Here is a 25,256-nt window from a genome sequence, read left to right as displayed (position 1 = left end):
CATGGCCGTGGGCAAGACCTTGCAGCTAGGACCAGGTGTGGTGAATGTGAGCAGGGAAGGCTGCTCCTCCCACTCCCTGGGGCAGCCGCCAGCTTGCCGTGATGAGAGCCGATGTGAGCTGGAGCTTTGACCAGCACTGACACCAACATTTTCTCTGTTTACATAGACACAGGTCTCCTCAGGGGCCGGGGTCACCCGAAGTACCCCCACATGGGTAGGCGGGCCCAATGGCTCACCTTCCTGGCACAGGGTGGAGGCCTGACCATGCTCCCTAGTGGTGGGAGGACCTCTTGAGAGAGTGGGCTCATTGGAGATGGGAGGTTCTTGGGAAAAAGGAGGCTGTCTAGTGAGAGAAAGCTGCCTGGCAATAGGGGCTCCAGTGAGAGGGGCCCGACCAGGAAGGGGGTGCTGCTTGGTGGAGGGGGCCTGCTCAGCTAGGAGTGGCTGTCCAGAAAGGTGGGTCTGCCTGGGAAGGGGACGCTGCTCTGCAGAGGGAGGCTGACTGGCCAAAGGGGGCTGTCTGGAAAGAGGATGCTGCTCAGCTAGTGGGGGCTGACCACCGAGGGAGGCGTGCCCAGCACCTTTGACCTGAGGGTTGTCAGGGTGAGCAGTAACGACCTCTTTCTGATTGTGGTTGCCTACATCCTCCTGGAGCAGGGGTCTGGGCACCTGCTGGGTTTTGGCTGGTGGTACAGGCTCTGCGGTCTGCTCTGAGTTCGTCCACTGCAGTTTCTTGGCCTGGACCATCGAGGTGTCCTGCATCCCGGAGGCATCCTGCATCCAAATGGTGTGACTAGTTTCAGTTTTTTCAGCGTCAGGTTTGGACCAGCCAGGATCATGGGCATGGCTCAGTATCCTCTCTCCAAATTGGAGGGACATTCCCAGTGGAACACGCCCAGTGAGCATCCCCATCCTGATGGGTGTCTCAGTACCAGGGGAGCCTCGTGACTCCAGGTTGAGCCTGGCCTCTTTGGGAACCAGGGCCACCTCTCGGTAGCTTCCAGTTGAAAGGCTGGAGGACACGGGGCTGGACACCATGGGTGTGGTGGACCAGAAGCTGGAGCCATCACTGTCAAGGGAGAAGATGGGCATGGCCAACGGCCGGGTGGACGGCGTATTTTCAGAGGCATAGATGGATGGGTGGCTGGGCATGAGGCCCACCAGCACTGCCCTTGAGCCCATGGGGTCATGGCACAGCAGCCCCATCCTGGTGTTGCCCGTGGCCATATCAAATACCAGCACACGGTCTTCCACAGCATCCCGGAGCTGGCAGGTAGGGGCACTGGAGGGGGGTATCTGCGTGGCTTCCCTGGGAGGATGTACTTGGGGGGAAGTTGTGGCAGGTTACTTGGTAGGCAGATGGCGGCATGTTGGAGCAGGTGTTGCTGCAAGCATTGAGGGGCTGCTGACCTGGCTGAGAGCTGCAGATCTCCTGGTTACCCCTCTTGGACTTGGGGGTTTCTGGGGGCCCTGAGCCCAGTTTGGGGCTGCCTGGCCTGGAGGTATAGACCATGGGCTTCTCCACTTGGTTCTCAGGCTGCCTTAGTAACACCGGCCTTTGGGCAACCTCAAGCTCCTGGGCCTGGTCTGGGGAGTCTTTTGGAGTGCGTGCTGGGGTGGCAGGCTCATCCTGAGAATGGAAATTCACTTTGTCCTGGCAGGATGTGACCCCTTTGGGAGACTCCAACTGGATTGACCATTGGTTGCCACATTTCCTGGGCAAGAGGTCTTGGGACAGGCCCTTGCTGATGGCATTGGTATCCATCAGGTGGTCAAGGTTGCAGGTGTAAGATTCAACTGCTGCTGACATTGAGATTGTATCCAGAGCTGGAGTATTTGCCCGAGTTGGAGTTGGAGTTGGAGGCACCTGAGCCGGACATGGACACTGGCCCTGGCCCTGATCTTGGGCCGGAACCAGAAGAGGACCTTGGGCTGCAGCTGAGCCATCCTCCCCTGAAAGAAAATACGGTAGCCACCGGCTCTTCCTAATGCCCAATGGGGCTATCTGTTGGGGCTGCAGGGGCCTTTGCCCCAGCCTACTAGGACTTTAGCTGGAGCCTTGCCCTCCACCGCCATCTGCACCTGAAGCCGGAAACAGCAGAGTCCATGCTGGGCCATGTCACTGGTGCCGTCACTGCGCCTGCACACCAGTAGGGCCAGGGTCCTGTTCTCTGTGACAAGATGTGTTTGGGCTCCCACGATAGAGCCTGGAAACGAGCTAGTGGAGGAGAGTCTCAGGGAATCCTGGGAGGCCCGCTCACAGCCACGTTGGGAGCTAACCTCAGCAGGGTCCCAGAGTTGCTGGTGACTAGGCTCGTGGGTATGGGCCTGGGAGGCTGAACCATAGGCCCCATCAAGGGTGGCCTCGGTTGACAGTGACAACCCCTGCCTCAAGTATACAGATCCTGAGTTTATCCATGGTCCCTGGGACCCTCAAGGGCCACCGCCCAGCTGCTGGCTGCCAGCTGAGGGGTGGCCCTCGGAGCCCGATAGATCAGGGCCCCCCACTTTCTTGGTGACTTCCATAGTCCTGCTCCATGCCCTAGGTGCCCTGCCCGCACTTCATTGCCATGGCAACCCCACACATCACAGCCCCCAGTGACCTGGAGGAGGGTGAGAGAGTGTGGGAAACCAGGGGCCCCACCCCCCTGAGGAATGGGGGCCTGCCCAGGGAATCTTGAGAGGTAGAAAGGCCAAGGGACCCCAGTGAATTCTACCAACCCTAGACTGGCCTCCTCTCTCCTTGCCAGCCAGGTGGCCACTCTGCCCAGGCCAGCCCTAGAGGGAGGGCAGTGCTCCTAGAGGCAAGACTGTGTATAAGGCCAAGGGGAAAAGGTAGGCAGGGGAGATACTGAGGAAGTCCCTGGGTTCTCAGTTTACCTCAGATGCCAGACTTGGCTCTTTCTCCCCATTTCCCACATGGCAACTTGAGACTTAAGCCCTGACCCAGGGATGCAGTTCCAAGTGTGTGACCCGAGGCCCTTGTGGGGCGCAAAGCCCCTTCACCACTCAGTCCTGAGAGGCAGAAGTGGGTGAGGGGCCCAGGCTCAGGCTCTAACTCCCCTCCCCCATGTTCCCCAGCTCCCGCTCCAGGGACAGCAGCTCCTTGGCAATCTCTCTGCTCCAGATGGTTTTCCTCTGCCTGTGCCTCACAGAGCCCCCTCCCCAGAGCCACATGTCCTTGAGGCCCAGGACCAGTATCCCACAGAGGTGGGGATGGGGACGACACGGGTGGGAGTGGGGCCTCTGCTCAGAACCCTCAAGTCAGAATGTTCTAGCTCTTGTCATATTGTGTCAACTTCACCTTGGCCAGAAGGGGGGCAGAACACTGGGCATAGGGCTAGGCCACCAGTGGAAATTACAGGATGGGGCACAGTGGGGACACAGTGGTTAGGGGGCTGTCTACACAGTGGGCACAGGGCTGGCTACACAGTGCGGGTATGGTGGGTGCAGAACTGGGTACACATTGGGCACAACTGCATACGCAATTAGGACAAGTTGGACAAAGGACTGGACTTGGGTAGCACACAGAAAAGAAAGCTATTAGACAAGGTGGGCAGTACTGCCCTCCATTTTGTAGATGGGCAGAGGGTCAGGGAGGAGTGGGACCTGCCTGGACCACCAGCCGAGGCCCAGATGTGCCCTGCAGCCACAGAGGACGGGCCTAGTTTGGGGAACTGACCAGTGCCACAGGCCTGAGTCTGGAGGTTCTGACTGGGGCGGGGTCAGACCTTCCTCCTTCCCCCAGCTATAAGCTCTGGGCCTCCTCCTTCTGTCCTCCAGGGCTATCCTTTCAGGCCTCAGTCTTTCTACCCAGGAAACAGGTTTGTGGAGAATGAACCTGTAGTCTTGTCCTCTGAAGCGGTGTATTTTCACAGAAGTTAAAATTAGTGCTTACGGTTGGCCGTGGGGTGTGCAGCGATGTGACCAGGGACCAAAGCTAGCTCTGTGCTTCATCTGCACCTTCCTGACTCGGCACTGGGCAAAGCCTGACTCAGCCATGTCTCAGGCCCCCCGACCCCCTCCCCCTTCCCCAGATGCTGCCTTCAGTTAAGAATGGGGGGCTTCCCTAGTGGCGCAGTGGTTGAGAGTCCGCCTGCTGATGCAGGGGACACGGGTTCGTGCCCCGGTCTGGGAAGATCCCACATGCCGCGGAGCGGCCGGGCCCGTGAGCCATGGCCGCTGAGCCTGTGCTCCGCAACGGGAGAGGCCACAACAGTGAGAGGCCCGCGTACCGCAAAAAAAAAAAAAAAAAAAAAAGAATGGGGATAGATGTGTCTGGACACTGCTGCTCACCACACACTATGGCCCAGGAAGGTGACAGAGCCCAAGGGTCTGTGGCCTGCACATGTGTGCATTCACACACACGTACTTGCTGAACACTATTAACTTCATTAATCTCTGGCCCCAAGCAAACTGTTTTTTAATTTTGTTTTGTTTTTCCCCATGACAGAGATGCTAGTAGCAGCCTCCTGTGTTTGTGGGAGGGCTGGAGAAGCATGGAGGGAGGCCCTGAAAGTCCCTGCCTGTCCGACCACTGAGCCATCGCCCCACTCCTGCAGAAGTGAGGCATAATCCTCCCTTTCAGGGCTGGAGTCCTCATGAACAACTGATCTGACAAGGGTGTGGCCCACGAAGGAAAGACCAAAGAAGGCAGCCCGGAGAGAGGAGAAGGCTTTTCCCACCTGGGAAGCAAAACACCCCTTATAGCAATAAGAACAGTGACTGCTATTGACTGGGCCCTTCCTCTGTGCCAGGCAATGCTGAGCACTGTAAGCCAGCCTCACAGCAACTCAACAAGAGCCGGGTGCTGTCACCCTGAGTTTATAAATGATGAAATCAAGGCACAGGGAGGAGAGAGAATTCACAGAGGTTGCAGCTAGTGAGTTGTAGAGCCAGCCTGAACCCACACTTCAGGAAACTACACTGCCATCACAGGTATCACGCGCAGGGCTACGTTGGCATGGACCCTGCTGGAGGGGAGCCAACATGCCTGCCTTCCGAGTGCTGCAGCCCCAAGCCCCCACCCAAGCTGTAACCCACATGGCCCTGTTCCTCCTCCCAATAGCTTGGCAGGTGGCTCAGGCATGCAAGGGGGCATTTTCCTGGGGGGCACTAAGCCAGTGCCTCCCAGGAAGCTGTCAGTGCTGAGTAGGGGCTCGTTACATACCCTAGGGGACCTGGCTGAGTCTTTTGTGCTCAGAATTCTTGGCTGGCTGAAGCCCCTCTGCTTTATCCAGCTGAGGGGAGGGGCAGCAGGCAGTTAGAGAGGATCCCAGGCTGGGCCCCTTCTACCCAGCCCCCTCCTGCACCCACCCCCCCATCCCCCCATCCCCTCCCCCCTCATCAGGCAGGGACATTGCCCCTGTACCCCTCCCCCCAACATGTTTTTAAATAGTCTCTCACCAGGAAGAAGGGCATCCAATTCTATTTCTGATTCTGGAAAGTGAGGAGGGCCAACATGTTACCATGGCAACCTGGAGAGCCCCTCCCCCAGGCTGAGCCCATTCCCCAGGCTGAGGGCTGTCTGGGATGGAGGGGCCAGGAAGCAACAGGAAGGAGCTCAGTATGAGGGCGAGGCCCTACAGAGGCTCCTCTGTGAGGGCGGGTTCCAGCACTGCCTCCCTTCACACTTCACCTGACCCGCTCCCAGCAGGCTTGGGGGAAGGCCCCAAACCCTGTGGAGAGGGTCAGACTTCCGGAGATGGGGACGGTCACCTCAGTCTGAGAAACCCTCCTTCCCAGTGGATCAGGCTGGAATCCTCCTACCTAGGAGACCTTGAGGATGGTGGGCAGGAAGGACATCAAGAGGAGAGGCACAGAAGGCCCCATTCTACCTCATGACCAGCCAAGTCTCCCAAACCTGCTTCTCCAACACAGACATATTTTGGGCTCTGTTGTGTTCTCAGGAGTCAGCTCTGTCAAGTCCCTGGCCCTGCACTCTTCCAGTCTACCTGCCTTCCCCTCCCTGTACTCTGGGAAGACTCGACATCTCCAAAAATCTAGGATCAAAAGGAGCCTTAGGGACTTCCCTGGTGGCGCAGTGGTTAAGGAATCCGCCTACCAACACAGGGGATATGGGTTCGAGCCCTGGTCCAGGAAGATCCCACATGCTGCAGAGCAACTAAGCCCATGCACCACAACTACTGAGCCTGCACTCTAGAGCCCGCGAGCCACAACTACTGAAACCTGCGCGCCTAGAGCCTGTGCACCGCAACAAAGAGTAACCCCCGCCCGTCGCAACTAGAGAAAGCCCACGTGCAGCAACGAAGACCCAATGCAGCCAAAAATAAATAAATAAATAAAATAATTAATTAAAAAGGAGCCTTAAAGGGCTCCCAGTGCAGCTAACCACTTGATAATGGAGTGAAAAGCAATGCCTGTTTCCCCATCTCTGCCTACTGTCCAAGGGCTCAGACACCAGCCCTCTGTCCCAGAGGCTGCACGTGGGTAGCACTTAGTTCTGTGGAGGGAGGGCACTCCAGGTAGGAGCACAGCCCAAGCAGAGGCAGGCTTCTGAAGAGACCCACAAGGACCTTGTGATCAACACTCTCTGGGTCCTGATAGGAAACCAAAGCCCCCCAGAAGGAAGGCTGTACCCTCTGTCTGTCTCTCAGCTCTATTCCCAGCACTCTGTCTGTGTTTTCCTCTCCCCACTGTGAACTCTAACTTCCTGCTTCCCTGGAAGTCTCTCCTGTTCAGGGTGCACCCATTCCACGGAGGCAGCACCATGTTTGAAGGAGCTGGCCCCTTCTCCCTGCCCCGCTGCTTCACCCCAAAGAAAGGCAGTCACGGTGCAGAAAACCCCAGTCCTAGAGGAAACTATGGCAGGGTGAGGGGTGATAATCCACTCCTCATCTGGGATGTGAACGGCAGAACCCGAGAGTGCAGGAGGACATGGCTTTTGAGCTTTAAGGCACAGGGAAATTTAAATAACAGATGTTTAAACAACCTTCTCTGCAAGCCATGGTGCAGTGACCCCTCTGCTGTGATGTGTTACAGCTTAAAAATAGCCCACAATGAACCGCTCTGAGCTCCAATTGACTCAAGCTTACGTAACTCTGCGTGAAAGATGGCCAGCCGCACCAGCCAGGAGGGAGGACAACAGCACTGGCACCCCCCCTGACTGCTGTCCACAGCTGGCTTAGAGGCTGCGGCCAGCTCCTCACCCTCCCTGGGAGCAGCCTCCCATCCAGGAGCCAGCAGCGGGGAGTGGGGGGAGGAGGCAGGACTTCATGCCCAGCAAGAAAAGACCTCCAACCACACCTGTGAAGGGGATGTAAGGAGAGCTGCCCTCCCTCAGGGTCCCTGAGGAACCCGGGCCCAGTGGAGGGTGGGGGCGACTTTAAGAACAGATGGCTGGACTTCCCTGGTGGTGCAGTGGTTAAGAATCTGCCTGCCAATGCAGGGGACACGGGTTCGATCCCTGGTCCGGGAAGATCCCACATGCTACGGAGCAACTAAGTCCATGCGCCACAACTACTAAGCCTGCACTCTAGGGTCCGCATGCTGCAACTACTGAGCCCGTGTGCTGCAACTACTGAAGCTCGTGCACCTAGAGCCCATGCTCCGCAACAGTAGAAGCCACTGTGACGAGGAGCACGCACACGCGCACCAGAATGAAGAGTAGCCCTCGCTTGCCGCAACTAGAGAAAGCCCACATGCAGCAACAAAGACACAACGCAGCCAAAAATAAATAAATAAAATTAAAAAAAAAAAAAAAAGGAACAGACGGCTGTGTCAGAGAGACCAGGGCAGGAGCCCACATGGGCAGAGTGACTGGGGTAGCCCAAACAATTCCTTTCTCCCTTTGAAGAGGGCCCTCCCCAGCTTGGAGAGACATGTCAGCAGGACTGATGCCTCTCTGAAGCTGTCACTACCGTGGAGCCCAGGGGTGGAGCTGACTCTTTGGGGGTCTCTAAGTCTCCATGGTCCAGGCCGCATGGAGCCAGTCAGGGGGATGGACTTGTAGCATGAGAGAGGGAGCTCTGACTTCAAAGCTGATTAAATCCTGTGATCTTGGCCACCAGCTGCTGCTTTTGAGTCCCCTGCCTTCCCTGATGCATTCCCAGATCCCAACTGCCCAGTCCAAGACTGACCGCAAGTGTGCAAGTGGCTAAGCCAACAAGAAAGGCAACAGATTGGAGAGAAGGCAAGGATGCCCCTGGCTCTCGTGCTCCCTCTGCCTCTCCCCATGCTGAGCCCCAGGGATTCAGCAACTTCCTCAGCTCCTACCACCTGAGCTCAGAATAGGAACCGTCATGGGCCTGGCCCTCGCCCTCAAGCTCCCACAGAGCAACAGTGAGACAGGCAAGGGCCAAATACAAGGGCCCTCCTGCCACCTGCCCAGCAAAGGCTGGCTCTCAGGACCACTAGTGCTTCTGCTTCCCTTCCAGGGTTTGGGCTGCAGGATGGGTGGAGCAGAAATTGTGGGGGAATGGGTAGCTGTGGAGGGACTGGAGCTGGTCCTGGGCTCTCTTGGCATCTAGGCTCATTGGGTTAAAAACCCCAACTGGAACAAACCCCAAAAGAATGGAGGGAGAGACTGAGGCTCAACTGGCCCCCCTGTGCCGGATGGGGAATGCTGGGGGTGGTTCATCAAGTCATCCCCCCTCCTCCAGGCCGGAGTAGCTCCACCTCCAAGCTGGTTGGACCCTCACACGGGCAGAACAGAGGCTCTGAGTGAAGAGATGCTTGGTTCCTGGGGTCTTCATGGAGGAGAGTTCTCCAGCCCAGCATTGAGTAAACGGTGTTTTTCATCAGGGCCTGGCAGATACCGGATCAGCGCTCAGCTACCGATTCCTGGGGCTGCTTCTCTCTGGGCAGAGGCAATAAGTGTGAGAGGTGCATCCCAGGCCTTCCTGAGCCTCAGACACTTCCAGCAGTGCCCACGTCCCCCAACCCCACCCGGCACTGGAGGGTCCTGCTCTCTCCTACAGGTGCAGGGAGTTAGTTAATGAAATGGCACCAGAGGTGGACCCGGGACCTCATGGGCTGAACCAAGGGAGTGACGGATGAAGCCACTGTCCCAGAAAGTTCTCAGGATTTGAAATGGAGCTGTGTCGAGAACCCTCAGGTGTGACCCCCTAGAGAGCCTTTGGACCCCTGAGGAAATTCTCTGATAGGCTGGGGCTTTGGCATAAGGGGAATCTCAGACCAGACTCATGATCCCCTATCAAAGCAGGTCGGTCTACCCCATGCTTGCCCTCCACGTGCCAGACAACAGCGACACCAGTGGGCAATCAGGAGGATGTGAGTCATCTGCTGCTTCCTCAGCCCCAGCTTCCATCCTGGCCTTCCTCCAGCCTTTATTGGCTCCTGCTGGGCCCCAGACCCACTGGAGATGAGGAGAGGAACTGACACCCGCTCTCCACAGCTCATGATGGCAATGCTGGACTCCCAAAGCCCTGGGAGAAAACTGTGCTCACCCCCTTCCACCCTAGTGGCAGGCCCAGGCCCACCAGGGCCACCAGCAACCTTCTCCTTGGACCAACCATTATTCAGGCCTCCCCCAAGGCAAAGGCAGTCCAGGCTTCATTAGCCCTGGAAACCACTCAGAAAACTCCTGGTCCCCCCAGCCCATCAGGGGGCCTAGAACCTATCCTCCCTTCCTCTCCTTCCTGGTGGCCCAGTCAGGAATTGGAACCCTGAAGTAGTTCCAGCTCCCAACACTCCAGATGGACTTAGGACTATCAGGTGGCTCTGAGAAAAGAGTTCAGAGCTTGGGGGCTGCAGCATCAGGGAGAGAGGGTGCAGCTGTGGCAAGCACCTGCTTAACTGTGTCCCCTCCCTCGAGAATCCTGGCCCTGGAGGCCCTTGGCCCAGAAACAGGCCCGAAGCCCCACATTCTGGCTACACAGGAAACCTGACATCCCCTGAGCTTCTTCCGTCTCCCTTCTCTGGGACTCCTCTCCTCGCTAAGCTTCCCTCCCAGCCAGAGACCCCCTTCTCTCTGAGTCCCTCTCTTATGGACAGAGAAGCCCATGGTCCATAAGCTGCAGAGGCCCAGTGGGGAAGGAGCCTCAGTCCAGCTTCAGTGAAGCCTCTGAGCCTTCTTCTCACTCCCCACCCAGCTCCAAGCCCTGGGTGACCCTTAGATCCCAAAGATGAGGTTAGGGCACAAGGACTACTAGTTGGAGGGATGGAGACAGTCCTTTCCAACTGGTACAGGGACCACAGCTGTGGGAGTGCTCCAGGACATTCCACTCACCTCTCTCCCAGCCTCAGGGGTGACACAATGGGGGAGAGAGAGCCCAAGGGTCCCTGACAGAGCATGCAAGGCTACAACCTCCTCTGTGCCTGCACTCATGGGCATCAGAGGTGCAGGGGTAAACAGGCAGACAGAGTCCATCTTTTCCCCTCTCCAGCTCATAGGGCCCTGATCTTCAGATCCTTGCACTTGAGCGTGAGAGTCTCCTTTTAAGCTTTACTCCTGTCCTCAGAGTCCTTTGGGTCCCCATATTTGGGCCTCCCTCTGGCCTGAGGTGACAGAGTAGGCAACAGATGGGTAGAAAACAGCTAGGCAGCTCCAGTCCCAAGGAGACCCCCACTCTGCTTACCAGGGGGCTCTTGCCTAATCCCAGCGTTCCATGCATGACAGGGCAAAGAGCTGGGGACTCAAAGGGAAGGGAGCTTACGCCCCTTAGGATGAGCCAGGGTCTCCCAACTGATGAGATAGAGGCCATGGGGGACCTGAGCAAGAGAGAGGAACCAGGACTTCCCTGGTAGCACAGTGGTTAAGACTCCATGCTCCCAATGCAGCAGGCCCGGGTTCAATCCCTGGTCAGGGAACTAGATCCCACATGCATGCCACAACTAAGAGTTCGCATGCCACAACTAAAGAGCTCATGTGCCGCAACTAAGGAGCCTGCCTGCTGCAACTAAGACCCAGCACAACCAAACAAATAAATAAATAAATATTTTTTTTTTAAAAAGAGAGAGAGAGAGGAACCACCACAGTGCATGTCCCGGGCTCAGTCACTCTGATACTCCAGTTATCCACACCAGGAGAGCCCAGCGGCCCCCTCAGCATTGAGGGCACGGGGGAGGGATAGTACAAGGAGGAAGCTGTTCTCCTTCTCTGGTGGAGCCTGCCCCTCTAGTGGGTATTGTACAGTGGCCTTGACGAGTATAAATAGCCTAAGCAGTCTGCACCTTGAAGCTGGTGCCTTGAAAGTGTGGAGCTGAGGCCTTGCTGCTGGCTCATCTCTTTCAAGACTGCAAGAGCAATGCTGGCAGGATTGGGGGGAAGGGGAGCAAGTCTCCATGACTTATCAGTGGGGTGGGGGTGTCGGGGGGAGTTGGGGGAAGGCTGCAGGTAGAGCAGGGAGCCCTGGGGTGGGGTTAGGGCCTGGGGAATGGGACAGGCAGACTGGGCAATAGGAGAAGCCAACCTGGCTGCTGCATATCTGGGTATTCAACCCACCCCTCTCGGTTCCATCCAAAAGCCCCCAGGACCCTGTAACCTGGATTTGGGCCTGGCCTCCTCTTCCTGCTCTCTGGAGCCTTCTTGCTGACTCAACCCCTTTCCAGCCTCAGGGTATTTGCATGTGCTGTTCACTCTGCCAAAAACTCTCTTACCCCGACCGCTTCTGGCACAGTTCCCACCTGACAAAGTCTCAGCAAAAATGTCACTTCCTGGGGTGGTTTCCCTTACCTCTCTATTCATCTATCTAAGGCTGTCCTCCATTCCCTCAAAGCAGCCTGTCTTTTTCTTTCATAGCACTTACCACAATTTGTAATTAAATATTTATTTGTTCACTTACTGATTTAAGGGCCAGTGGTCACCACTGAGTCCCCTGTGCCCCGCAGCCCGTCACACAGCAGACACTCCATAAATACTCACTGCATCAAGGATCCCCTCACTGGCCCCCACTGGGAAGTGAGAGACCAATGTGCCTTGCAGCCCTCCTGTGCCCCTGAAGGTTAAGGGGCAGGGACAGGGACAGGGCAGAGGCCAGTCCAGAGGCAGCTTGGGGTTAACTTCCACCGCTACGCAGGTCCAACCCCACGATGCCTGCCTGGGGCTGAGGTCACGTGGGCCTTTGTGGCTCTGAGAGGGGCCGGGCCACCTATACTCCTGCGCACTGGTGGGAATGGCGACTATTCCGAGGGCATGTCTGCCTTGTCCGGGGCACCAGGGCCCACGTTCACGTAGGCCACAGGCAGCTGCACGTAGTGGTCCCCTTGCAACGCGGCCACCAAGCGTTCCATGTCCCCTGCCAGTGCTCCAAAGGTGGGTCGTGCTGCAGGGTCTGCAGCCCAGCAGTGCTGCATTACTGCATACCTACCGGGTAGAGGAAAACATGAGGAGCACGGTGCACCCCTACCCAGAGATTCTGCGCTATCCACCTGCTGTTGGCCCCCTGGCGGGCCACATGGGATGGAGAGTGGGTGACAGGGCCTGGTGCCTTGCATCAGCCAATTAAGGGCAGCTCTTCTCGACTGCCTTCCCACCCTGGCAGAGGTCGAATTGCCTCAGGGGTTGAGAGGCTGGACTCTTGTGTCCTGTGACCTGGGCTATGTGATCTTGAGCAAGTTCCTTAACCTGTCTGTGCCTCTGGAGTCTTCTCTGATCACAGAGCTATTGGGGCATAAAGTGAGAGGATGCCTGTGAAGTTCTTAGCTTAGGGCCCAGCTCACAAGCTATCATGGTTATCATCATGTCTTCCAGGAAGGAAGCCCGGGTCCAGTGAAATGGGGATTAAAAGCCCTGAGATGTGTGGGGCAGCTCATGGCACCATGGATTCCAAGCAGAGTTTCTCTAGGTTTGTCTGTTGGGTCCTAATACATGACCCTTTATCTTGGAAATGTCATCCCTGCCTTAAATGATACTAAAAGTGACCTACACACAATAATCTCGTATAATTCTCAGACCTCTGAGGGTGGTACTATTATCATTCCAGCTTTGCAGATGAGGAAACTGAAGCCCAGAGAGAAGGGACTTCCCCTGGTATGGAGGCTGCTATGGTATGCCACCCAGTTTCCCCCCTTCATTCTCCCTGTGACTTCTGATGGCTCTTGGCTGAGGCCCCCTCTAGGAACTGCCCTAGGCAGAAAAGAAATGCCTCCTCCAAGCTTACACTCCTTCCTCAGGGACATCTGTAAGCAGTGACTAATGGATGTCTGGAACAAAGACCTGGGCCCCTTGGTCTCAATTTCAGAAAACTCTGAAGGGCCATCCCAATTCCAGAGGTCCCCAGGGGATGGACTGCAGCCTCTGTTGCATCTGCATCACAGCCCAACTTCTCCCCCACCTAGTCCTGCTTCCCTCGCCCCCAACCTACCAATAAACCCCCTGCATGTAAACCTCCATCTCAGAATCTGTTTCAGGGAGCCTGACCCGGAGGCAGATAGGCAGTGAAGTTAATTTCCCTTACTTTGAACCAGGTTCATTAGTGAAATAAATAATAAAAAGCAAAATCAAGGCAGGCAGGGCTGTGAGGAAGGGTTACTCATACCCTTCTGGAGCACAAGCTGAGTGAGACAGTAATCATCAACCACCTTCACCTACGACCTGGCTCTTCCTGTTCTAACCTCAAAGACCTCAGCACAGCTAAGGCATGCATGCTGCTTATGAAGCTGAACCACGCGACAGGCACTGATGAAACACAGCTGCTGCCATGCCTCTGGGAACAGGGAATCTGAAACTATATCCAATGAAAAAAACATTCTGATCTGGAGACGTGGAGGGGGCTAGTATGAGAGCTAATGGAACCTTTCCTTGAGGTTAAGTAAGAGGAAAAGATGGAAAACAGCCCCTCTTGGCGGGGTGAGGGGAGAGGAGTGCTGGGAAATCAAATCACTGGCCTCAACCCAGACTCTGAGTTGGGAATGGTGTTACCATGGCAACCGTGATATCCCTCCAGCACCAAGCCTCGAATGGTTGTGGAACCACAGATGAGGAAACTGAGGTCCAGAGAGGGTCCCTTTCTAGGTCAACCAGAGAATCAGTCAGAGAGCCAGGCAAGAACTCTGTCTCTGGCCCCCTCCTCCCCTCCTTGTCTCTGGGGCCCAGCTCCCTCCCATTGCCATTTCCACATACTCACAGAGAATCAGGGCAATACTCAGGCTGGGGCAGGCGCCGACCCTGGGCCAGGAAGTGCATGAGGTCAAAAGGGTGGATGTGGGGGTACGGTGGGGCACCCCGTGTCAGCAGTTCCCATAAGAGGACACCAAACGACCACTGTGGGAGGGGACAGGTGAAGGGACTCAGCTCTCGCCCTGGGGGGGACAGGTGGCCCCACCCAGGTCCCCTACCTCCCAGAGCCCTCTAGCTGGAAATGAGGGGCTTGACCCCCAAGTCAGAGCCCATTCCTCAATACCTCACAAGCATCTTCCCTCTGTCCCCGCCCACCACCAGAGCCGTCCAGAGCTGGGGCTGGGCAGGGCCTGGATTGTCTGTGAGAAGCCAATGAGTTCACAGCCTCCTCTTGCCCTGACACCTGCCCAGAGGTGGGTGAATGGGCTGTGGGGCTGCCCAGCGTGGGGATTCCCTGGGCTCATCACGATCCGGAGATCAATGGGCAAGGCCAAGTGTTCTCAGAGGCCCTGTGGACTCTGGGGCAGGTGGGGCCTAACCACGTCGGACTTGGTGGTGAATCTGTAGGTCTGCAGGCTCTCTAGCGCCATCCATTTGACAGGTAGGCGAGCATGGCGGCGCTGTTGGACACTGTAGTACTCCTTGTCCAGGACATCGCGGGCCAGACCAAAGTCAGCCACCTTGACTGTGAATGACTCATCCAGCCTGGGAGGGGAGAATCACACTCAGGACGGGCCCCCACCAGGCCCTGAACCCACCTGTTTCAGGCCCTTACAAGGTTTCTGAGCCACAGTGTCCGACTCAAGCCTGCATTGGGCAGACAGGAAAACTGAAGCCCAGAGAGGGAAAGACATGCCCAGGGCTGCACAGCAAGGACTGGAGCATGGGCCTTCCCTGAGGCACCTTTAGCTGCACGCCCTGGTGCTCTGCCCCTTGGCTTCACCCCAACCTCACTCTGGCTGCTCACATGCAGTTCCGAGCAGCCAGGTCCCGGTGCACAAACTTCTGCTCTGCCAGGTACGCCATGCCGCAGGCCACCTGCAGGCCGAAGCTGATGAGGTCCTTCACTGTGGGGTTCTGGGGGCACAGGTGGGTCAGTAGGTGAGGACGGAGCAGCTCCATTCCCAGCTGTTGCCCAAGCCCCCAGTCCAGGGCCAGCTGAGCACTGACCCGCTGGGGTGAGCGGATGAATTGGAGCAGGTCTCCGTGGCGCATATAGGGCAGCAGCACGCGGGGCAGCCCTTCAGGCGGCAGCACGATACCAATGAGAGCCATCACATTTGGGTGGTGCAGACTGCGCATGAGCAGCCCCTCACGCAGGAAGGCCTCCACCTCCTGCACCTCCGTGATGCCTGCAGAGAGGCTGGAGTCAGGCCCAGGGCAGGGAGGCCCTTTACAAGGGTCAGATGGGGAAACAGAGAAGAAAGGTCTCCTGCTCAAGGTCACTCAGCGAAGTGGTAGCACAGCAGGGACGAGTACCCTGCCAGCCTCTGCTCCACTTACGACTCAGCGACTTGATGGCACAGTGGATTTGATTCCGGGCCTCATCTGTGTATTCTCCATGGTAAACAACTCCAAAATGACCTGATGAGGGAGAGACAGTGAGAGGGGCCCCAGTGCCCAGGGCTCACACCACAGCCTCCCACTGGCAACCAGACCTCAGAGCCCCAACTGGCCAACCTGACATTAAAGACAAGCAGCAGCCTCATGATGGCAGAGCCTGCAGCCCTCCCACACCCACTTAATCTGCACCAGAACCCATGGAAGACAGAATTCCTATTTCACAGATGAGCAAATGGAGGCTCAGAGTCCTGCCCAACTATCCCTTGAGCCCCAACCCCACCTGGCCTGGCCCCCATACCTTTGCCAATGACTCGGTCAGTGTGGGTGACTACCCGCTCGTGGGGAATCAGTACATCCTTGACCTCGGCCAGGAGCTCAGAGTTCAGGTCCCCCAGCTGGATGGACTCTTTCCGCAGCAGTGGGACGTGGGACCCATCCCCGTTGCCTGAGAAGGACACTCTGTGGACCTGAGTGGTGGAATCCCGGCCATCAATGGCAGGGGCTGCTGAGGAAGAGAGGGAATGAGGGGCTGGTGGAGCAGAAAGTATGGTCCCAGCTTCTAGCACCTCCACCATCTCACCAAGGCCATTTCTATAGTCAGAGCTTGAGCGGAGCAGAGGCAGAGGCATGGCTCCAGTGGTCCGGTCCAGGGATGCCAAGTCGTCCAGGTTCGGAGAAAGGACTGTGGAAAAGTGGCTCCTGGTAGCCAGCCACTCCAAGCTCCTAGAGGCTGACCCTTACCCAGGAGGTGTGGGCAGACCCCTAAGGCCTAGGCAGAGAGAGGATATAGGGACTTGGAGATGTCAGAGTTTGGGGGTGGGGTTGGGTCAGGATGGGAGTGGAGAGCTCACCTAGCTTTTTTCTCTGGTGGTAACTGAAGACCAGTATGGTGGCCAGTACAGCCACAAGCAGGAGCAGGGCCAGTAGGACACCGAGGAGTGTGCTCTGTGGGACCCCTTCCAGACCTGGCCGCACTACCTTGCCCAGGATGTGACACCCACCATCCACGCAGACCTGGAGGCACGTGGCAGCTCAGGCCCAGCCTGTAGGTCCTCAACCCATGTTTCCCGTAGAGGGCTAGCTGAGCTGCCTACCTGCAGTGGAGCACCGTCCTTGCCAAGTTGCAGGGAGGGGGGAAGGGGGCAGACAATCACATCCCCCCGCAGCTCATGCTGGCAGCTCTCACCACCCACGGTCACGTTCACATCCACACAATCAGCCACAGCGCCCAGCCCAATGTACTGCAGAGACAGTCATGAGGGCTGGCCATTGCCCCCATCTCTTTCGGGCAGGCTGCAGCCTTAACCCTCCACTGTCTCCACCCCCTATCCCCCCCCACTTACCTCAAACTTAATGGCATGCTCCTCAGGCTTCAGTGCGACCAGGTCCATGCTGGGTGGGTGGGGTGGGGGCAGGAAGCGAAAGCCAGGCAGTGTGAAGCCAGCAGCTCCATCCCCCTGGGCACTCAGGTTCCCCGTCACCCACCCCTGCGGTCCTCGGACCACGTATTCGGGCAGGCGGCACCACTGCTGCTCCGGGAGCTGCCCCTCACACTGCTGGGTCCATGCAAGAGTGGTTAGCCCGGTATCCTACCTACAGCCACCCCAGACCCCTCAGCCCAGCATGGGCTGGGGCTGGAACTCAGGGGACTGGTGTGGCCTTCCTCCCTCCTGGCCAGTGCCCACTCAGCAGCTACCAGTGCCCACTCACCCTGTTCTCCACTGCCCTGCGCCCATCATGGAATGACAGCACGAGGTGCCACACTGAAGTCAGATGCTGGCCGTGGATGGTGACATGGGAACCACTGTGGAGGAGAGCAGGGTGGTGGACTTGGGGTGCTCTCCGAGGCTGGATTCCTCATTCTCAGGAGACCAGAGTGGGCAAGAAGGTGGCACTTACGTGTAGCCACAGTTGGGGCTGATACCCAGCATGATGGGGTCTTCCTGGTAGTGGAAGTTCCAGGAGCCAGGCACTTCGGCGCCCCCCACCTGCAGGCGAATGGGAACGCGGGCGGTAGCAGCCCCGGGGGGTGTGGTACATAAAAGTTGCCCCTCGCTGACCCTGCAAAACAGGGGGATTAGGCTCAGGGGCACCCTCCATGTGATGGCTAGGCCCGACTCCTCCAGGGGCCTGCTGACCCCTGCCAGTTCCTCTGTTGGTCATCTCCTCAACTTGCCCGTACTCCATGGGTCTGTCTGAAGAGAGGGTGGTCCTAGAAAGGCCTCCAAGAAGTCAGGGAGGGAACAGGTTCCCTCCACAGCCTTGGCTGAAGCCAGTGGACTCTGTAATGGGCTCTCTTGCCATCCCAAACCACCTCTGGGCTGGAGGGAGCAGCAGACACTTCTTCCTGGACCTGTTCCCTACATTGAGTGACTGAGCCCTCCTTCCCCTGCCCTGTCGGGGATCCAAGCACCACCTGATGAGGGCTCCCCTATGTGGGACCCTGTGGCCTCCCATCCCCTTTCCCATCGGCACTTACCGTTTCAGCAGGCACTCAGTCCCATTGACCAGCACAGCCCGGCTGGTGCCAACAGATAGGCCTTGGCCTTCAAGGGTGAGGCAGGTACCCCCTGCCCGTGGACCAAAGAGGGGTTGTACTGCTGTCAGCATGGGTTCCTAAGAGGGCATGGAGGTGGCTTAGCTTGGAGCAGGAGGCACTCCACTCCAAACTCTTCCCTGCCCGAATTGCCCAGCTGGCCAGGGGCACAAACAAGGAAAGGTGGCCTCACCATGAAAGAGAAGCCTCGCAGCATGGAGGTGCCATCTACCCGGAAGTGCTTTCCCAGTGGCATGTTGGTCACAGTGAGGCTGACGTTGGCAGGCCCGGCTTCCTGTGTGCCCAAGGGCTCCAGTTCACACTCAAGCTCCTCTACAAAGTCCTTCCGGGGTACTTGGCTGGGACATCAGGGGAACTCAAGGTCAGCCAGGGGTCACACAGGCCTGGTTGCATGCCCACCAAAAATCACAGGTCTCATCTGAGCTTGAAGATAGCATCTCTCTACCCATGGCTTCATCCAGGATCGGCAGGATCTGACGGGGCAGGGACTAGCTTTGCCATGACTCAACAGACAGGTAGGGCATATGTAGGCTCAAGAAGGGACAGAGATGTCTTCCCAGACAGAAAGCAACCAGAGCTACTACAGCTTGCCTCATACCTCCTTGCCCCATACAAGCAGAGGACAGGGTCTCACAGGGAAGGGGCTGCTTGGTTATCCCCATCAGGAATAGAAAGGGCAGGGACCAAGTCATACCTGACTGAGTTGCCTTTGAGCAGCAGTCGGCAGGGACTTTGACCCACAGTGACCTGATGGGTGCCCTCAGGCACCAGACCAGGAGGATGCAGGTAGAAGTTGGAGCCACACAGGGCCAGTCTCGTGCTGCCCCTTAGGGGTCCACTGTGGGGGCTGAACTGATAGGGGAGGAGAAGATAGCCTGAGTCCTTTCATGGGTCGGGACTCTCAGCCCTGTCTGCTTTCCCCTAAGTTTTCTGCCACACTCCTTGCCTGCCTCACACTCCAGTCACTCTAGATCACTTGCTTGTCCTCACTCAATACTTTTCTGCCTCTAAGTCTTTGCATGTGCCATCCCCTCTGCCAAGAATACCCTCCTTGGGACTTCCCTGGTGGCGCAGTGGTTAAGAATCCGTCTGCCAATTCAGGAGACACGGGTTCAATCCCTGGTCCGGGAAGATCCCACACGCCGCGGAGCAACTAAGCCCGTGTGCCACAACTCCTGAGCCTACGCTCTAGAGCCCACGAGCCACAACTACTGAAGCCCGCGCGCCTAGAACCCATGCTCTGCGACAAGAGAAAACACCGCAATGAGAAGCACATGCACCGAAATGAAGAGTAGCCCCCGCTCACCACAACTAGAGAAAGCCCGTGCGCAGCAATGAAAACCCAACGCAGCCAAAATAAATAAATCAATTTATTAAAAATTAAAAAAAAGAATGTCCTCCTTGTAAATACTGAAGACATCCCAGGCCTGAGGAAGATCATGGTTAAGACCTGCTGACCTCCACCCCAGGCCCAGTTTGTCCCACACTTACCTGTGCCCTGCCAGGCAAGCCATACCTTAGTAAGCTCGGGTGGGCAATGGTCCTGTTGCCAGGAGCCAGGACACTCCTTCTGTCGGCCACACATGCCCCCACACCATCCACAGCCCATGAAACGCTGTGCCCGCAGGCAACGCCCACAGGTGAGGAAGTGGCGGCAGCCAGGGCCCTGGATAGGTACCTGGAAGACCTTGGACAAACAGGTGGCTCAGGGGTGGCTGAAGGGGGAGACTAAGCCCCTTAGACCCCCTGGTCCTACTGTAGATCAGGGTGGGGGGACCTGTGTGTCAATGCCTCCTTGGATCTGATGGAGAAGCTGTGCTCCCAACAGCCCAGCCCCGGGCCCTACCCTGCCCACCTTACCTGGTCCCCAGAGGCAAAGAGCAGGTGGTCCCCAAGGCGACTGACATCCCGATGCACAGGCTGCCCATTGCTGCCCAGTGAGAAGTTGGACACGTACAGCAAGTAGTTGAGAGACCTGGCCAGCTCCACCTGGGACAGGTCGGCTGTGAGCAAAATGGGGACAGGGATCCCGGGACAAGGGGCTCTGGAGATGAGGGACCTACCTGCAGGATGCGCCCGTCGGCTGTGCCCATGTGGGCCACTGTGACATTGTCGAGACGTGTCACGTGCAATGCAGTGACCTGCGCTGGTCCTAACAGCCCGTTGAATAGGTCCACCCGTAAGAGGCTGCTGCTGACCAGCAGAGGGAAGTGGCGGCAGCTGGTTTTGGGGCTGGGAGCCACCAGGCCAGGCTGGGGAGGGTCAGGGAAGGAGTCAGGGCTCATCTCCATGAACTGACCCCTTGGGGCTTCTGTCAGTGACCACAGCAGCCTAAACTCCCACCCCTCACCTGGCTTGGCTGGAGAAGGCCCCAGTCCTGCCAGTTACCCCACCGCCTCCATGGGGCTCTCAGATGTAGCAAGGCCAGGGAAGAAGGCCAAGGCTGGAACGCTGGCTCCTCCTACACCTAGCCCTACCCTGCCATGGCCATTCTGATAATGAGTTACTGAGTTTTACAGAGCCAACCCCATTCTGTCCTCACAGCCACGCTGTAGAGTGGGTTCTCTCATCACCCCCATTTTACAGATAAGGAAACTGGCTCAGAGAGGTTTGCTCACCTGTCAAAGGCCTTATCGCCTCTCAGGAGACGAGCCAGGTCGCAAGTCTGAGTTCCTGACCAGAGTCCTCTCCTGCCCCCTGCTGGTCCTGCCCTGCACTTCAATAAACCCTGTCCCCTCTTCAGGCTTCAGTCTCTCCACCTGCTTAAGGGGCTGAACTCTGAGGTTAACTGGCCAGCACAGGGTTGGTAACGTCGTCCTTCTCCCTGAGATGCCAAAGGTCTTCCTGTACCTCCAGCTGCTACCTGTACCTCCTTCAGGGTACAGGAGGGATAAACCAAGGCCTGAAGGTCCAGGTAACAGGAGACACTAATTTCTCCCCTGCTCTTAGCAGGAGGGTGTTCAGGGGACACTCAGTGCCCCAGTGCCGAGCTGTGGAAGCTTCTGGGAAACCAGGAGGTGAGGGTATGGATGCAGGGTATTGGAGCTGGGTGCAAGGTGCAGGCAGGGCTCTGTGGCCCAGTAGCTTGGGACCCTCCATTGCCAGTCCTAAGGGTACTCCTCAAGGCTGATGGAAGGCCCCTATCAGACTAAGTATGCTTAACCCAGTCCTGAGACCTCAGTGCTGATTATAAGTCTTGGGAACAAGACCTCAGCATAGAGCTGAGCCCTGAAACTCCACACACTGGATCTATAGGGTGAGTGGGTGGGGACTGGGACTCTGTCCTCACTGGAGGTGAGTAAAAGTCCTGGCCCTAGCAGGAAGCCAGCCAGGTGTTTTCAGTATGACTCAGGGACAGGTGGGGCTGTGGGGTGGAAAAGAGGCCCTACCCTGGTCAGAGCTGCACCGCTGTCTGTTTGCCCCTGGGCTCCAGGGCTTTAGCTCTGGATTTCCAGGCTTGTCTGGATTTCCAGGCTCCAGCCTCCTGAAAAGACTCAAGTATCCAATGCCCCATAGAGGAGGGTGACTCCACCAGACTCAAACCCTATCTGAACCCATGGAGGGCAGGTACCAGCTCTGAGCCCCTCAGGCTTCGTGAAGGCAGCCAAGATGAGCACACAGTGGCTTTCTTCCTGGAGGCTGCATGCCCAGTCACTGGACAAACACTGTACAGGCTGGTTCACACACTGCCTGGGGTCCTGGCCAGCCTGTGGGCAGGGCTTGAGATTAGTCCTTTTGGAGCCTTGCACTGCCAAGTTGTGCTGGGTGTCTTCTGATCCCCTGACCACTAGCCAAGTCAGGGAGAGGTTCTGACTCCCCAGAGAGAAGGAGAGGAGGGCAGTCAGGGCTGCCCAGACCCAGACTAGGGACCTCAACCCAGAGGGAGTGAGTTGAAGGAGGGAGGCAGAAGATCCCCCCATCCCTCATTGTGTGTAAATTCTCTCCCACCACTGGGGCATCAATCAGAGCAAAAGGAGTCAGTGAAGAATGTCACAGCAGGGCCAGAGCCACAGGGCAGCCAAAGACTCAGAGAGCAGTGACTGTGGGTTAGCTCCCTGAAAGGCCACTTGTCCAATGCCATTTGTTTGTTCGTTCACCCCATTTCCTTGGCTTAATCTCTTGTAATGTAGGATGTAGGGTGGGACTGTTTCAATAGCTTCAAGGGATAAGTTTTGGGTTTGTCATCAGGGAAGCATTTTAAGGAACGTCCTCTTAGTCTCTGCTCTAGCTCCCTGACACCATGGCTGAAGAGAACCTGGGTAGGGTCTGCAGGAAGGAGCACCTAGTTCAGCATAGGGTGGGAGACCTCCTGCCTGGGGTGAGAAGGGCCCCAACTATGGTAAAAGCCTGGGACTGCTACATGGTGAACCAAATCCAACCAGCCCCTCCTAGGCCTTTACTCATCCCCAGATGTTTAGTTGCTTGCACAAGACCGGGGTGAGCCTCCTGGAATTTACTAGAGCCAAGCCACCTTCTCACTACGTCCTGAATCCTCCCCCAATCACCCCACGAAGAACAATCAGGGATGAGTGGGTCAGGAAAGCCCAAGGCATGCAGGCTCCCTGACAAGCCACCAACTTCCAAGGCCTGGAAGGCTCTCTGGAACAGGGGTGGAGGGGAGCATTCTCTGACAACTCCTGCCCCACCCTCTTGAGAAAGCAGAGCAAAACAAGTATTCCCACGGGGAAAGCGAAAACATGTTGGTGAGTAGATGTGAGTCTGGGTGAATTTGTGAGTATCTGCCTGTGGCGGGGAGGGCGCTGTTTTTTTGTGTGTCCCTAAGGGGGACAGGTATGTGGTGGGCAGGTAGGAAGGGACAAGCATTATTGTACCCAGAGTTTGGAAGTGTGCCTGGTAGAGAGACAGTTATGATGTAATCCAATTTTCACATAACAAGGGAAATTACCTAAAAAAGCAAGGGGCCACGGTAAGTGAGAGGGTTTAAGGAGCAAAATGGTGTAGCAACGGGGTCTAGCCTGGCTGGGAGATGAGCTTCCAGTGTGGCCTTTGTTTGGCTGATTCCCTCACACCACCCCCTAAGAAATCGGGTGGAAGAGAAAACTTCTCCCTGCCTGCCCTCCCCATCCCAGACCCTCTCAGTGCTGGAAGAGAAGCATGTGCACACTGCTCACAAGTGAGGGCCCTTTCTTTCTGCTCACCGGGTCAGGGCAAAAACTGGGCAACTGGAAGAAGTCGAGGCCTCGCTGGAGGCCAGGGTGGACAGGAGGCTCACAACAGCGCTCCACACCCTGCTCGATGAGAGTGTCCAGCAAGTCTACAGGGAACGCACAGACGACAGAGTTGGGATCCACACCTGGGCTGCTGTCTCTGCTAGCCGAGAAGACCCCGAATAGCACTTCCTGGCCCTCAGCGATGCTCAGCTCAGTGGCCAGTCGCCCGCCCACTGGAGCAGTGTGGGCCGCCCGCAGCACTGGGTAGGGCTGCGCGCCCTCACGGGCCGCGCGCCGCCGGCGTTTAGGTGCAAAACGGCAGTCGAGGACCAGCTCGCGGTAGTCTCCCAGGTCAGTCTCGACAGCGCTGAGCCGTGCCAGGCGCGTGTGTAAGGCGCCAGGAGCGTCTACCACGTTGGCTGGCTGCACAGTCAGGAAATAGACGAAGGCTCCTGCACGAAAACTGTACACGTATTCGATGCGGTAGGAAGCCAGGTGCTCAGGCACCACTGACAGTGCTGCAAAGCCTGGTGCAAATCCTGAGGCGTCGGCCTTGAGGCGCCGGATGGACACTGAGCGTGGGCTGAAGCTGGCGGCCACCGCCGAGTCCAGTGAGGATGCCACGTAGAAGTAGGAGGCATGGCCCTGATCAACCACGGTTACGAGGGTGCCCAGCGGGCTGGCCACACAGTCGGGACAGTCCTCCGGATGATTGTGGTGCGCCGAGAAAAGGCAGACTGGTGGAGCCAGGTGCAGGGCTGTCCCGCGGGGCTCTAGCTCATGCAGGAAACAGCGTCCCTGAAGGCTGGAGCCACAACTGATCAGTGCGGGCAGCACCGGTTCCAGCACCAGAACCTGCGCATCCGTGTCTCCCGGCGGGCCGTGGGAGCCTGGGCCACAGGCCGCACACGTCTGGCAGTCAGGGGCCCCAGCAGGGCCGGTGGCCAGGCTCTCAACTGGCTGCAGATCAGGCCCAAGCACATGCAGGCGATTGCGTGTGGCCACGAAGACGGCACTCCCTTCCCTGCCGCCCTCGTAGGTTGCCACAGCCTGTACCGGCCGGCCGGCCGAGAAGCTGGGCACCAAGTACTCCACGTCAAAGTCGCGGGAGGCAGCATAGGGGATGCGCGGGCACTGCCAGGACCCTCCCGTCTCGGGCACCGCCGGTAGCAGCGGCGGCAGCAGCAGCAGCAGCAGCAGTAGTAACAGGAAGGGCTGCAATGGCGGTGGGTGGAGCTCCATCGAGGCCCAAATGGGGCCCCGCGGAGGTTCCTGCAGGCCTAAGCCTGGCTGGGAGCCGATGAGAAGTCTGGGTTCGGACAAGCGTCGAGCGCAGGTCCTGGGAGCCCTGGGGCACCGACCCCACCGGGACTCCTGAGATGCCCACCGCCTTCTCCTGCCCTCGGGTCTGAGCACCTGGCGCGGGCGCGGACACACGCAGAGAGGCCGCCCCACCTGTTGCCCCAGCTGCCGTTCCCAGCCGGTGCTTGGAGCAAAGTCTGTCTGAGTGCCAGGGGCGGGGCGGGCGGGGCCAGGGTGTGGGGGCGGGGCCTGTGGGCGGGGCCTGCTCTATGCCTGGCCTAGCCCAGCCCTTCTGCCTGTTCGACTTTCCTGGCCCTCGGAAGCCTGGGTCCTACAACTATACTTGGTCCCCTTTTTCTCAGTGGCCTGCGGGTGGGTGTGCGTGGAGTGGCCTGGAGAGAGGTTAAGTAGATCTGAGCTGTCCCGTCCCGCCCCCCACGACCGACTGGGCGAAGTGAGAGGGCGTGTTGCCCCAGCGCATTTGAGGACCACCTGGCCTATTTCTTCTCTTAGCGCCAGGATACAGCAACATCCTCAGACACTCGTTCTGGGCAGGGCCTGGGGGACCCACCGTGTGGGGAACAGAGGCCAGGAATGTGTGGAGAACCAGAGGGGAGGTGTG

The 25,256-nt window shown here is 57.7% G+C and overlaps 1 protein-coding gene across 5 annotated transcripts; it reads right to left on the bottom strand.

Annotated features, from left to right (window-relative positions):
* Positions 1-11,866: 11,866 nt before the first annotated feature.
* Positions 11,867-24,589, bottom strand: MST1R (macrophage stimulating 1 receptor). 5 transcript variants are annotated; one of them, XM_082639104.1, is made up of 20 exons: positions 23,321-24,589; positions 20,225-20,413; positions 20,022-20,150; positions 19,678-19,848; positions 18,856-19,013; positions 18,334-18,499; positions 18,084-18,220; positions 17,504-17,665; positions 17,315-17,408; positions 16,948-17,157; positions 16,699-16,845; positions 16,456-16,618; positions 16,185-16,286; positions 15,903-16,109; positions 15,545-15,625; positions 15,212-15,393; positions 15,009-15,118; positions 14,581-14,746; positions 14,049-14,185; positions 11,867-12,286 (listed from the first exon to the last, which is right to left on the bottom strand). In XM_082639104.1, the coding sequence occupies exons 1-20, from the start codon at positions 24,572-24,574 to the stop codon at positions 12,103-12,105; spliced, it is 4,149 nt and encodes a 1,382-aa protein (XP_082495230.1). In that variant the 5' UTR covers positions 24,575-24,589; the 3' UTR covers positions 11,867-12,102. The 5 variants fall into 5 exon arrangements, with proteins under 5 accessions (XP_082495230.1, XP_082495232.1, XP_082495231.1 ...); XM_082639106.1 differs by lacking the exon at positions 16,185-16,286 and having other exon boundaries at positions 15,903-16,133; positions 16,948-17,160; XM_082639105.1 differs by lacking the exon at positions 16,185-16,286 and having other exon boundaries at positions 15,903-16,133.
* Between the last annotated feature and the right edge of the window lie 667 nt (positions 24,590-25,256).

This window comes from Mesoplodon mirus, assembly GCF_964341445.2.
Source record: "Mesoplodon mirus genome assembly, chromosome: 12".
Taxonomy (NCBI): Eukaryota; Metazoa; Chordata; class Mammalia; order Artiodactyla; family Ziphiidae; genus Mesoplodon; species Mesoplodon mirus.
The sequence above is the reverse complement of the archived record's forward strand: the minus strand, read 5'-3'. Positions and strand labels throughout refer to the sequence as shown.